The 14,034-nt window shown below is 32.5% G+C and overlaps 1 protein-coding gene and 1 long non-coding RNA gene across 3 annotated transcripts; both read left to right on the plus strand.

Moving 5' to 3' along the window:
• The first annotated feature begins 4,628 nt into the window (after nucleotides 1-4,628).
• Nucleotides 4,629-5,182, plus strand: LOC104725817 (uncharacterized). Its single transcript, XR_757971.3, has 2 exons — nucleotides 4,629-4,766; nucleotides 4,955-5,182. It is a non-coding gene; the product is annotated as an uncharacterized LOC104725817 (long non-coding RNA).
• Nucleotides 5,183-10,294: 5,112 nt separating this feature from the next.
• LOC104725818 (uncharacterized) lies at nucleotides 10,295-13,322 on the plus strand. Of its 2 annotated transcripts, none has more exons than XM_010444554.3 (4): nucleotides 10,295-10,530; nucleotides 10,720-11,775; nucleotides 11,863-12,701; nucleotides 12,787-13,322. In XM_010444554.3, the coding sequence occupies exons 2-4, from the start codon at nucleotides 10,827-10,829 to the stop codon at nucleotides 13,165-13,167; spliced, it is 2,169 nt and encodes a 722-aa protein (XP_010442856.2). In that variant the 5' UTR covers nucleotides 10,295-10,530; nucleotides 10,720-10,826; the 3' UTR covers nucleotides 13,168-13,322. The 2 variants fall into 2 exon arrangements, with proteins under 2 accessions (XP_010442856.2, XP_010442855.2); XM_010444553.3 differs by having other exon boundaries at nucleotides 10,349-10,577.
• Nucleotides 13,323-14,034: the final 712 nt, after the last annotated feature.

Raw genomic sequence — 14,034 nt, forward strand, 5'->3', positions numbered from 1 at the left:
CAAAATCGATTCAATGACAATAAGAGAACAATGTTAACGAGATATATGAATCTTAGCAATATTATCAATTTTGAAAGATATTTACATGTATAAAACAAATTTTATATCATTATTCTATCAAAATTTACAAAACTTACAAAAAAATAATAAGAGAAGCAGACGGAGAAAGTCCATATCAATCAATATTCTAGATGAATACTTGGAAGAGATGATCGATAGGGTATAAGAAGGAAAACGACACCAAATAAAAGTTGGATGAAGGAATAAATAAATAAAACAAACCACATTTTAACGAAGATGAGTGAATCAATGTCGATTTATAAATTAAAAGAAAACAATACTCAAATTTTTTAGAACTTAGAGGTATGAAACAAAACTCAGAGAAACAAAAAAAATCAAGGTTTTTAAAATCTATATGTATAAACAAAGTGGTATGGAAACAAAGAGGTGTCAAAAACTAATATGTGCGAATATTAAAAGCTAGAGGTACGATGAAGAAACAAAATTATTGGGAAGAAAATCTTGCAATTTTTGAGATCATTCATAAATAGAAATCCAATCAATTACCTAAATTAATACTTGGAAGAGATGACATATGTGAGTATAAGATAGAAAACGACACCAAACAAAGGTTGGATAGGTGAATCAATAAATAAAACAGTCCACATTTTAACGAAGATGAGTGAATCAACGTTGATTAATAAATTGAAAGAAAACAATGATTAGATTTTTTAATATTTGGAGGTGTGAAATAATACTCACAGAAATAAAAACTATTTTCAAGGTCCAAAAAAATATATATATATATATATATAAGATTTCTAGATAATTTATACTTGTTAAGGTTATATGTTATTAAGTTTTCAAATTAGAAACATGATTTCCATTGTGTGTTTAAGTAAAGATTAAGTAATCGTGTTGCAGGATCGGAACATATAGTAACAGCGGGTTAATGTCTTTCAAAAAAAGAGAAAGAAAAAAAAAATTGAGTTCGTGTAATATTCTCTCAAAAAAAAAAAAAAGATTTCGTAGAAAATTTCCATGCAGTCTATATATCGTACTACTACACAAAAATAATTTTATTTTAAGGTTTGCATACTTTGAACTACCTTTTTACCTTTGTTTGAAATATTGAGCCAAATTAGGGAGTTATTTTTTCTATAAGAATAATAAGTGGTGTGCGACCAACACAGTTGGATAAAATGTCTAAACCTACAATATGAATCCATGGGACCAATGGTGAATAGCGAGGTGGTGGCTACACCCCAACTAAAGATATATAACAAAGAATGACTTATATATGACAAATCACAACCATTGAAGATGAAGAAGCCTTTGGTATGGTCAATGGAGAATACCATCTTTTGAAAAGGAAAGAGGCATTTTGTTTATTAGCCTAATAATGAAGTTTTTTTCCTATATAAAACCTTAGAAGAAAGTTTAACAAAAAAAAAAAAAAAAAAAAAAAAGATCATGAAAACTTAGCTTCTTTGATTAGACTAACATGATTCCACCTCTTCCCATACACCATCTGGAGTGGACCAAAACTAAACTGTAATAGAAAAGAGGTTTAAAGAAAAGAAAAAACACTTGCTGCATATCTCAAAACATAAAAGGCATATAGCCAAAACATTTCTTGGGATGTTGTAACGAAAAACTTAGGTAAGTACATATTCACACACCGTCTTGAATTGTCAATCTCAGCGTCTTGGCTTTATTCAAATCTCCTCTCCGTTTATATCTTATGAATTCAACAAGCTTGTTTTATACTATATATTGTAACTAACCTTGATCATAGAATTCAAATGGCCTTTCTTCACAATTAAAATGATTGGTTGTTAGAATGTTGTAAAATATAATAGAAAAAAAGAAAGTAATATATATAGCCATATATATAGGAAATATAACTAAGTTTATTATACTTGTAAGAAAATTTGGCATTTTTTGTTCTATATCGTCCCTACACGGCTACATGTGTATAAGTTTGGCATTTTCTGTTCTATATCGTCCCTCGTCTTCGGCTCATGTGTACAAGTTTGCAACTATATCCATTGTATAAAAGACTTTATACATAACGTCAACATATACCATATTAATCGCCACATTGTTTACGATCTAGTAACGTCAATAACTTTTCAAAACACGTTAGATTTTAATGGAAAAAAAATTGGTGACAAAGAGAACTGGAAACCTATGATTTACAATCTCAACTAAATAGCAGACATAACAATGAGCACGAGATGTAAGTTATAAATTCGGGAAAAGTACTAACCAACGTTGCAAGCTCAAAGGAGTCCAGAAAGAAGATCAAATGTTTTTAAGCTATTGATTAAGAAATATAGTCTTCGTAAGGCCAACGATCAAAATACTAACCAAGCAGTTGTAAGAATGGCAATAGTGGCGAGAGGAACATACGGTATAATCAACTTGCAACAGAATTGCAATCTATAAAAAAATTCTATTCCCAGTTCCCACCCTTTATAAAGAGAGAAAATCATTTAAAAAGAGCTTCCTCGATCCTCGCTTTATGTATGAAAAAAATCCTCCTATAAAAGCAAAATTACTTGTATAATATCTTTCAATTAAAACTACTAATTAACCTCACAAATTCAAATGTATATTCTCTAACCAGGAGTAATATACTAACCGCCGACGTAAACACAACTAGAGAACTTAAGTAAAGCAAAAGAGATAAAAAAAAAAGTCCCAAACTTTCCGTTAATCGTCCCTTTCCTTACTGTTGCAGAAGAGTGAATATAACAAATCTATATTACAATCCACGGTTAACCGTCCATTTTCTATCCTTATATAGGGTTTCAAGACAAATCCACCGGTAATACTTACAATCCACGGTTCTTACGACCTACATATCATGTGGTTACACTTACATATTATTCTTTTTTTTTCTTTTTTGAACAAACACTTACATATCATTCCTACGAAATTGATTTCTTCACCAAAAGCCAATACTAATATATATAGGCAATACTACAAACTAATTAATAACGGAGATCCCAAAAAAGGTTCAAACCAAAAATATCAAATGCATATAATATACAAAACAAAATAAAGATGGATCAACGATGATTAACCGTGAAGAATATGTAATTTCGATGTAGTAACAAAGAGAATTAGAGCAGATAAAAAAAACAAAGATTTTTTAAAGGGGTAATTAGAATTACAGAGCCGTGTGAGAAATCAAAAGGTGGCCGGACAAAAAAAAAATTCTTAATTGGAAATTCCCTAATTTTAGAATCAACGATGATAATTAGAGATGAAGAATATGAAAATTCTCAGAAAGAACATAGACAATTAGAGCAAATAACATTTTGAGATGTAACAAATAAAACACGATTTTGTTTTAAGAAAAAAAATCAAAACTGGTTAGGTTTTGAGGACGTCAGAACGACAAGGGGTGAATAGTAAACCTTAACTACGAAGGGGTGTGACTTGTTAGAAGCAAAAGCTTCTATCTCACAAAGAACAAAACAAGCGTACTTGTTGCTCTGTTTTATCTTCTATAAAACAGAGTATTAGAGAAATTTGTGATTTTATTAATAAACTGAAAAAAACTGAGTTTTACAATGACGAGACTATGTGTTTAAATACTTATACACAAACAAGAGAAAGAGTTGTGTCTTTCTAAATCAAACGTTGTAACTGTTACAATCGTCAAGATGCTTAGAAGCATCGTTTAATACAAACACAACTTATAACTTGATAATGAAGATAACTAAACTCAATTATATCCAACATGACTTGTGAGAAGAAAGCATCTCAAGCAAAACCGATTGCGCGTCGATAGTGAAATCTACGACGTGGTTGTGGCAAAGGAGTCAATTGAGAAGAAAGCCAATTATATAAATCAGAAAATGAAGAGGCTTCATTTAAGGGTGGTGAGAATTGAGGATAGAAAAGAGGCGATGCTTGACATAAGACGTAAACAAAACGTTGCGATTGAAAGACACATCTTTTGGTTTCATGAAACCACAGCCCTTAGATTAAGAAAAAGCCTTACCTCAATCGTTGGATTATAAAGATGACATCAACATTCCCTAAAAAATAGGTTTGCTATTATATATAGATTAGATTAAAGTTAATTACGACAAAGTATTAAAATAAGAATTAGTTAATAATTCCATTCGTAAAAGACTAGATTGTTAGAGTATCTCCATTAAAGGTTATTAGGTCATAGATCATGTGTTTTGGTTAGTCTCTCACCAAGTTTCTCATTAACCAAAATATTAATAAAATAAAAAATAATAATTTTTTATTATAAAAGTTTTTCAAAACAAAAAAGAAAGTTTCTTAAAGATTCTCAAATAAAAATTGTTCTCAACTTTAATAAAAAACTCTCATAATAAAAAATTATTATATCATATTTTATTGTTTTTTTTTTAAGCGAGAAATTCTCATGATAAATTCCCAATACACATGCTCTTAGCAATATTTTAAGAGTTGCTTGGGTTAAAAAATAAATCATATTAATGAAAAAAAAACAAATTTTGCCAGTGATCGATCCTTGTGTTAGAGATTTAAGGATCACTAAGGATCGAGGTTGTGTCGACACCTGATTGGCTAGAGAGAAAAATATATATTTTTTTTTTGTTTCCCTCATTCTCTCTCGCGACTGGTCCAACGACAATCGACTGGTCCAACACCTTTGTCCGTCGTGATCACCATCTCCACCGCCTGTGCAACCAACAACGATTCAAGTGGCGAAATAATAGTCTGTGGTTCAATGATGTTTCAATCAGTTTTCCTTGGTAAGAATCTCTCTGATTTTATTTGTAGATGGTGATGAATTAGGGTTATTTGTTGTGATTGAAATTAGGGTTCAATGAATCGATCTTCGCTTTTGAGGATTGTTGTTGCATCTTAATTTGATTGTTTGAAAGTTTGTTCCTTTTAATAGCTTATGTACAAGTTTTTCTGATTTGTGTGTTTGCTGCAGAACAAGTTGCAGAACTTGGCTGGACAACACTCAGATGTCCTTGAGAACTTGACTCCGACAGTCAGGAAGCGTGTCGAGGTTCTAAGAGAGATTCAAGTGAGTAAATTTTCATCTTTTAGATGATATTGGAACTAGCCTTTGATTTTGTGATCTTTGATTTTGTATTTTGTTTAGACGGCTATTGTTGAGTTTTGATGATATTTGGTGGAGTAAACAATTGTTTGAATCTTTTTTTTCTTATAATTAAACCTTTGTAAAACCAATATGATGAAATGGAAGAAGCCTAAGAAAGGATCCAAAAACACAAAGCCGATCACTAATACTGAAGACTGTGAGAGTTTTTTTGCTTCTTCAGTAGTAGTTTAACAATTGATGATGAATTGGCTTTGTGTTTTTGGATCCGATCACTAAGACTGAAGACTGCAGTTTCTGTTTTTTTGTTCCTGCAGGTTTTGGTTTTAAAAACTGCAATTTCTATTTTGAATACTTTCAGGTTTTGGTTTTTAAATTGTAGGATTTGATTTTAAAAACTGCAGGTTCTGTTTAGTGTTCTTGCAGATTTTTGTTTTGAAAACTGCAGTTTCTATTTTGAATTCTTTCATGTTTTGGTTTTTAAAATGTATGATTTGATTTCAAAAACTGCAGGTTCTGTTTAGTGTTCTTGCAGGTTTTTGTTTTGAAAATTGCAGTTTCTATTTTGAATACTTTCATGTTTTGGTTTTTAAATTGTAGGATTTGATTTTAAAAACTGCAGGTTCTGTTTAGTGTTCTTGCAGGTTTTTGTTTTGAAAACTGCAGTTTCTATTTTGAATACTTTCATGTTTTGGTTTTTAAAACTGCAGTTCTTTCTTAAGAAGTTCTTAATTTCACTTTTTTCAAAATTAAAAATAAAATTTGTTTTAAAATATTTTTATTACATTCTTTGATGGACATATTGTAAAGAGCATCTTGGTGGGGTTGTTCAGCCAAAAAAAATAAAAAAAAAATATTTTTAAAAAGGAGTGAGATTGAAAACCGTTTATCAAAAGAGCAACTTGATAAGCTTTGCTAACATCGTGTGCCCTTTGAAAATGACCAACCTCGTGTGTTACTACTTACTACCCTTTGAAAATGACCTTATATTTCGAAAAAAAAAACAGACTAATAAATAATAAACAAACGTCTGAGTTGGACAGGATTGGAAAGATCTTTCTGTTTTCTTATAGCCTTTTTGTTTTATTATACGTAACGTCACAATCTCAAGATTCTTGGACTCGTGTCGCGCGTGCCGCCACCATCTTATCTTTCTTTGACCACCTTTTCACGTCCTTGTGGACCTTGTCTCCTCACTTTCCTTTTCACTAATAATTAGATTTATTGTACTATTAGAATTTTAAAAAAAAAAAAAAAGATTGTTTACTATTATGTTTCCTTTTCACTTTCCTTTTCACTATTATGTTTCAGTTTGATGATCTGCAGATATATGATATATAATTCGATAAAGATTGTTTTATTCTATCTTTATCTCTTTCTCCTACACGGTTTAGACTAAAAGATTATTAAGACAAAGCCGTGAGTCGAAGATAATAAATAAAGAAGATATAAGAGAGCATGGGTCTCTTCTCTATATCACCTTTTTTGAACCATGTCTTAGTCACTCTGTATTATTTCATTGTTTCCTTTTTGCTGCAAAATCAAATCTTATCGTTTGGCGTTGTTGTTATCATATAGTATATATTTTCTTATGTTCTCCAAACAACAACAACAACAACAACAGAGAGGAATAATTACACTGGGGATGATGCATTTCAAAGATCAAAACCGAGATGAATCATCGACAAAAGGTTGAGACGGCTGTGGAGACTACTGTTGTGTAGGCAAACCCACTCTTCAACTCGCTCGCATTACTGTTTTATAATTAGGAACCTCATGCTTCCCGTTAATTTAAAAAAATTTACTAATATGGTTGATTTAATGTTGTGGTTTTTCATGGATTATAAAAAGGTCTCCGATCCATTAGGAGTTTACATGGACTATATACATTTATCTAGATTATTATTAGTAATAGAAATAGTAAAGAATCATAAACACGTGGTCTGATCATGTATGCTTATCCTGTGTAATTTGAACTACTTCCATTGTACCCACCACACACACACTCAGCAGCGTCATTGGATTTGGAACTAAACTGAAAACAAACGAGTCAAGAAGTTGTCAACAAAACAAAATATGTAGAAAGCAAAAGTCTATTGGGCCTGAAGATGGGCCTGATTGAGACATAGCGTGTGTTCGTTATATGGTTTACTAATAAATAAATGGCTTATAAAATGGGTTACTTCAAAAATTCAGTGTCCATCATCTTCTTATTTAATCAAAACAAAGTTCCCAGCTTTACAGATTTCATCAAAAAGGAAACATGAAAAAGAAGCTTGATTGGTTCTCGAAGTAAGATCCCAAGAGAGAAGCTTTTTTTTTTGTATTTGCATAGTTGTCTTCATCATCATGATGACCTTTTTATCTAAACAATACTATACCTTTCTTCCTCACCAATCCTTCCTCTCTCATTTCAACACTTTATTTCTTACAGAGAGGTACTTCAATTTCTAATTTTTAACCTCTTTTTAGTAGTATATAATTAGCAAGATTGACTAAAAAAAACTGACTCAGCCGCTTGATTTGTTTCTTTCTTGATGATGTATAGTGAAAAGTTTCTGAATTTTTTACATTTCGTTTCGAAAAAGTGTGTGTTTTGAATTTGGATGTATGTATTTGGAAGCTTCACTGTTTGATTGGGATTAAAAAGTTTTCGAATTTAGAATAATAGACAAGTGATGGGTGGTTTGTTTTTTTTCAGCAATTGAAATGATGTAGTTCTCAAGTTGTTTGTAATAATGCCTCAAAGAACAAAGTCTTTTTCGTCAAAAGAAAAAATAAAAATTCTTATGTAAAATTAGAAAGAATAATTTAGATGGGGTATTGAACTTGTGTTTTAAAAGACTTTAGAGTATTTTTGAAATCTCTTCTTATTCAATTAGGATTTATAAAAATCTTTTAAAATCTTATATTATTCAACTTGAAATTTTTGTAAAATCATTTAAAATAACATACAATCTCTTGTTATTCAGTTAGTCATTTATAAAACTTGCTTGAAATCTATTGTTATTCAATATATCACAACTTTTTTTAAAATTCTACTTTGAATGATTCTAGGAAACTTTTTCTTTGTTTTTTAGTTGAAAAATATGACTAGTAAAATCATATCTATAGAGGTAGAATTTTGAAAGATTTCAAGAGAAAAAAAAATGTCCGATACAACTACAAAAGATGAACTGCAACTTTTTTTTGTTTTGTTTATAAAGTCCAACTTTCTTCAATCAACATATATTTTCCTGGGAAATTACAATTGGGAGAGAAGGATCGATTGCTGCAACTTTCCTACAGGTGATAAATGTGTCTTCCACATGTCTCACCGTCGTTGAAGCTCTCAAACGCAAGACGTGATCTCAATGATTTGAAAAGAAAAACAAGTTGATTAGATACAGAGATAAGGGAAAGCTTTGGCAATGAAACAGTTTCAGGATGATGACGAACAAATCGATCGGTTCATCTGCTTGCAACACTCTCAACAAATTCAAAGAAAAGGTTTTAATTACAAAGGGCTTGTACTTCTTATGTGAAGCTTATAGTGGTGTCAACGTAGAAAAAAAAAAAACACTACCATCTTCACGCTTATTCCCTTGGGCATCAAAAGGAGCTGGTTCCAAAATGTTCATGGAGCTGTTTGCAATGAGGTCATCCATATGGGATATGTGCAGCATACGCATGTTACTGTTCTTATCCTCTACCCAAGGGACATATAGCTTTTTCTTAGCCATAGTATTTAGAAAACGAAACACATGAGTGAAAAAAATGCAGAGTGGGACATTTTATTCTATATGTGACAATTAGGTTCTTTCTTTAGTTTGGTCTGTTACTGATATATCTCAGTTCTTATCAGATGCATTGGGTATAAAGAGAAAGGTGATCTCATTTATCTAAATGATGAGGGTTATGCTATTAAGCCAAGTAATTAGTGATTACAATGTAGAGGGCATCCATTTTCAATTCCGATCACCAACCACCTTCTCCACCAGTGAAGTCTCTGATGCCGATTTCAACCACAGAAATTTGTTTGTGATCTCATCCTCCTTCTCGAGCGAGAGTATAACGGTGTCCCTGCAAAAGAGTACTTCATGACAATTTTGTGATTAAATTGACACTGGTTCATTCATGTTGTACACGTCATAGTATGAGTATGCGTTAGTTGATCTAAAACTACTTCTTTTGCTAAAATGGTTTCAACTAACAAGGTGGACGAAGTTTTTAGAATGTCATGTGGAGGGTGCTTTGTCTGTTGGTTGAATTTGGTGACTACAATGGTTACTAACTTGTCAAGAATCTTCCCGTTTGTATAAAAAAATGATTCACATATACAGAGGGAGGCTGCCATTTCTGGTTAACCAACTGAGGACATGCTCCATTTCCGGTTAACAAACCGAAGGCATAGCTCCAGACTCTTGAACTGATTTTGTTTATGCTACATCAAAATATATAGATGTTATGTTCTTAAGAAGAAGCAAACATTGTTATATTTTTAAGAACACAAAAATATATATTTGTGTTATAATATTTGTGTTGTAAAATATTCTAAAATCACCTAAAATATACTAAAAAATCTCAAAGAATCACACATTTGTTTTTATAAAAAACTAGAAAAACTCTAAAAGATAACCACATCTCCTAAAAACTCACTCAATTCTTTCAAAAGTCTAAAATATTAAAATCTTATCAAATCCTTTAAAATACCAAGTTTAATACCCCCTCTAAAGGTGTTAGTTAATGTTTGATAGTGAAATGGAATGATTGAACTTTTTACATGGTCCACTTTTTATTAAACCTCTAATCATTTTTGTGGTTTAAATTTCTTTGATATTTCTATATCACCAATCAATTCATAACAGCTTGATGAAAGAGTATTTATGTCGCAGATACAGTGTTTTTTTACCCCAATGGGGAAAATAAAACTCTTTTTCTATTTCTGTGTACCCTTTTTACCTTTTGAGTTTTAAAAGTTTTCTATTCAAATTACAACATTAGTGCCAATCTGATTCCCGAAAGTATCAGTAATGAAGATTGGATCTTAGTTAAGCTATTGTTTGATGGCTTTTGTTGACAATTATTAGTTTCATCTTGCTCTCCATAACAAGCCATGGTAAAAAAATTATGAGATTATTGGAATGAGAAAGTAAGAGCAAGTGGGGACATGTTAAGGGGCCTTTGTGTTTAACATGAAACCAGGAGAAGCATACATTTCTTGCTTTTATCTATCTGTAAGGATGATCTATTACATGATTCTTTTCAAAGTGTTTTTACATGTGTGTCATATATTTTTTATTCACCAAACTTTATTCCTCTGCCATCACCATCTGGAAAAAAAAATTAAAATGATAAGCTTATGTAACTCCCACCCAACAATATAACATGCTAAACCACATGTACTTTTGCAGTTTTCTTGTGCTTAGACTTGCAATTTCACTCAACCTTTGTTTAAATCTTGCGTAAGATCTCAGACTTCTTCACTGGCATCTTTTTCTTCTTTCTTTTGGTATCAATTTAAACCCTTTCTGTTCTTGCATTTGAGTTTTGCTATCTTTTTTTTTTTTACTGTTTTGGATAATTAAATTTCATATTGAAGTTAATCAGAAGTTTCTCTGATAAGCATTTTTTGCTTTTTGTTTTCCTATCAGATGGATTGCAATAGGCAAATTGCGTCTTGAGATTCAGATTTAGTCACATCTCTACGGAGATTGATTGTCTTGCTGCTGTCTGTGGTTCTTTTTAAAGAGAAGCCATCATGTCCATGGGAGATGAGAAACAGGGCGAGATGAGGAGCAATATGATGCTATTTGGTTTACTGATTAGGAGAATCTTTGATGAGGAGAAGGGTAAGCTTCTTCAGAGGCTTGATGATGCCAATAGTACAATTACAGAGTTGAAGAAAGTGAGGAATGAAGATGCAAAAGCTAACGAGAAGGTAGTTAGCATATTCGCGTCTCAAAAGCAGAATTGGTTAAGGGAGAGGTATGGAATAAAGCTTCAGATTGAGGCTCTGATGAAGGAACTAAGGAACATTGAGAAGAGGAAGAGAAAAAGCTTATCGGAGATGCAAGAAAAATTAAAAGAAAAGGAAGGTTTAGTGGAATCTAAAGATAAGGCAATGGAAGAAGAGAAGCGTAAATGCAAAGAATTAGAAGAAAGCCTGGTCAAAACAGAGAAGGAAGTTCAAGATTTAAGGGAAACGCACGAGAGAGGTGTGCAAGAACATTCGTCTGAGCTATGGAGGCAGAAGAAGACATTCCTTGAGCTTGCTTCTAGCCAGAGACAGCTTGAAGCTGAACTGAGTCGTGCAAATAAGCAAATCGAGGCTAAAGAACTTGAACTTGAAGACTTGTCATTGGAAGTCATTAAGCTGCGAAAAGATTTGGAACAGAAAGATCGAATATTGGGTGTAATGATGAAAAAGTCGAAACTGGACATGACCGAGAAGCAGATGGCATTGCTCAAGGAGGCTAAAAGGAAACAAGACGAAGAAGAAGTAAAGAAATGGAGAACGAATTCAAAATCTAAAAAACATGAGAGACGGTCACTGAGAAGCATGTTTGCTTTTGAAGCCACAAGTAAGTCTAAAACCAACAGTACTGTTCCTTCCATTACTCATATTGAACATCTGGAGTTGAATAAAGATCCTGATATCATCCCACAAATCATGGATTCCTACTCTATTGGTGATCTCAATGAACTAGGTAAGTCCTAGAAGAGCTTCACGTTTCATGTATAGTCTCTTTCTTGAATTTTTAATTGATTCTGATTCTCCGTTTATACATTTAAAGGAGTGGATGAAATTGCAAAAAAGCGTGAGAATTTGACTTTTGGTGAGGAAGAACTTTGTATTAGAGTGACAGGGAAGGAGCGAGAGATGGAGCTAGGGGAGTTTAGAGATCATATGAAAATAAAAGATGAAAAGGTTGAAGCTTTGTGTTTGCATCTCATGAACTCCGAATTAGAATTAAAGCGGTTGAGATCTTGTATTGAAGGAATGAACCAAGAAATGTCACAGTTGAGACACGAAAACACACAGTTGGAAGGCATGGTAAATCGAAGAGGGGAGGAATCGGTTTCCCTGAAGAAACAAGAATTCAAGACTCAGTACTCCAAAAGCTTGATACCCCACAAGAACAATACGAGTTGTAGAAGAAAGGACACAAAACCAGAAGAGCGAGAAAAAGAATTCAGATCAAGGGAAGTTTCTCAGGAAAATGCAACTGAAAAGGGAAGGGAATCATATTCTCCTGATGAGTTGAGGCATTTAACTTTGAAGGCTGCTCAATCTGATGCTGAAGAAGGATCCGAAAACGAAAGACTCTTACCAGGGAAAAGAGAAAAAGTGAATGGTAAGGAGAGTAAGAGCCTAATAAGGTCATCAAGCACAAACAATCCACCTTGGAGAATGGATCTTCATGCTCTTGGAGTTTCATACAAGATCAAAAGGCTGAAACAACAACTGATGATGCTTGAAAGATATATTGGGAAACCGGAGAGCCAAGAGATCGAAAAAAATAGCAGTGATACCGGGAAAAAGGCTTTGTTATTGATCATTACATTGCTCAACAAACAAGTTACAAGGTATCAATCACTACAAGAGAAGATTGATGATTTGTGCAAAAGAATGGTAAGCAATGATTTTCTCATACAAGTTACATTACTGTCTCTGTTAACATAAAACTGATTCTTTTTCGGTTAACCATTATCTATAGCATGTGAATGAACCGGAGAAGATTAGTGGAAACATCAGAGCAAATGGGGAAACCAAAACATCACTAGAGCATTTCTTAGATGAGACATTTCAGCTGCAAAGATACATAGTGGCAACAGGACAAAAACTGATGGAAATCCAATCTAAGATCGCTTCTGGCTTTGTTGAGGTTCTAGTAGGAATAATCACTACTGAATCATCCTCTTCTAGTAGCAGCTTTGATCCAGAACGTTTTGCAGAAAGCATCAAAAGTCTATTTCAGGAAGTGCAGAGAGGGCTTGAGGTTAGGATATCCCGAAGCATTGGTGATCTTGAAGGTACATTAGCTCGTGAGGGAATGATACATTTGAAGCGACGGGGCGACATGGAGCTACGAGTATGAGAAGCTACAAAATGTGTAAATTCTTTACAATTGAGGTAAAACGAGAACAATTAGCTTTTGTATATAGAATTCACTAATATATATACAGAGATTTTCGCCTTATGTTTAAATGGACTACTCCTACAATCTTAGTTAATTTAATATTTTCTTCTCAATATAGAAACATTGCTTCTTCATCTTTTGTTGAAACCTTGTCACTTTCAGAGAGATGTGGAGCTACAAATCCTGCATTGATTACCCTAAATGTACGTTTTACTTCTAGTATTATGAAGTAGGTGCTCAATCAGATTATTGGTTTGGTTCATACAGACCAGAAATTTTGGTTCGGTGTTGGTTAGCAGCCAAATTAGAAAAGCCCCTATACAAAAAGCATCACATATTATAAAAAGACCTAATTGGCTAAGGAAAGGATGGGGATTAAATTGGATGTATCTGTCGCTTTTGGAAGTTGATAGTAAAAAAAGTAGCTTTTAGAAGTGATAGTAAAAAGCATTTTGCATGTGTTTTTTTGCTTTGCCTCTTTATGAAAGCTACAAACATTCAATCTACAATGTTTGGTAGTTGCGTCTTGTTTTATCTCCCCTTATTACAATATAAGGTTGTACCAAAAGAGGAAAGGTATTTATATCAGAAATACTTAGAAAGTTTGGTTTTAAAAAAAAAAACCAATTGTCTTTATGAAAAATATATTTTAAGAAAACCATTGTAGGTTTGATAAACCCGTATGTTTTTTTCTCTATCATATATAAACAAAATGAAGATTGTCCTCTTGACGACTCTTCGACAATCCAATTTGGTATTTAAAATGAGCTTAAATAAAATGTGGTTTTATTGATAGATGGAAGTCTTTAATAACGAAGGTGATTA

The sequence above is a fragment of the Camelina sativa genome, chromosome 11 (assembly GCF_030686135.1).
Source record: "Camelina sativa cultivar CO46 ecotype springtype chromosome 11, ASM3068613v1".
Classification (NCBI taxonomy): domain Eukaryota; kingdom Viridiplantae; phylum Streptophyta; class Magnoliopsida; order Brassicales; family Brassicaceae; genus Camelina; species Camelina sativa.

Coding starts and splice junctions, on each gene's coding strand:
- LOC104725818 (XM_010444554.3), top strand. CDS start 10,827: ATGTCCATGGGAGATGAGAAACAGGGCGAGATGAGGAGCAATATGATG. Junction 11,776..11,862: donor TGGTGATCTCAATGAACTAG/GTAAGTCCTAGA, acceptor ATACATTTAAAG/GAGTGGATGAAATTGCAAAA. Junction 12,702..12,786: donor ATGATTTGTGCAAAAGAATG/GTAAGCAATGAT, acceptor CATTATCTATAG/CATGTGAATGAACCGGAGAA.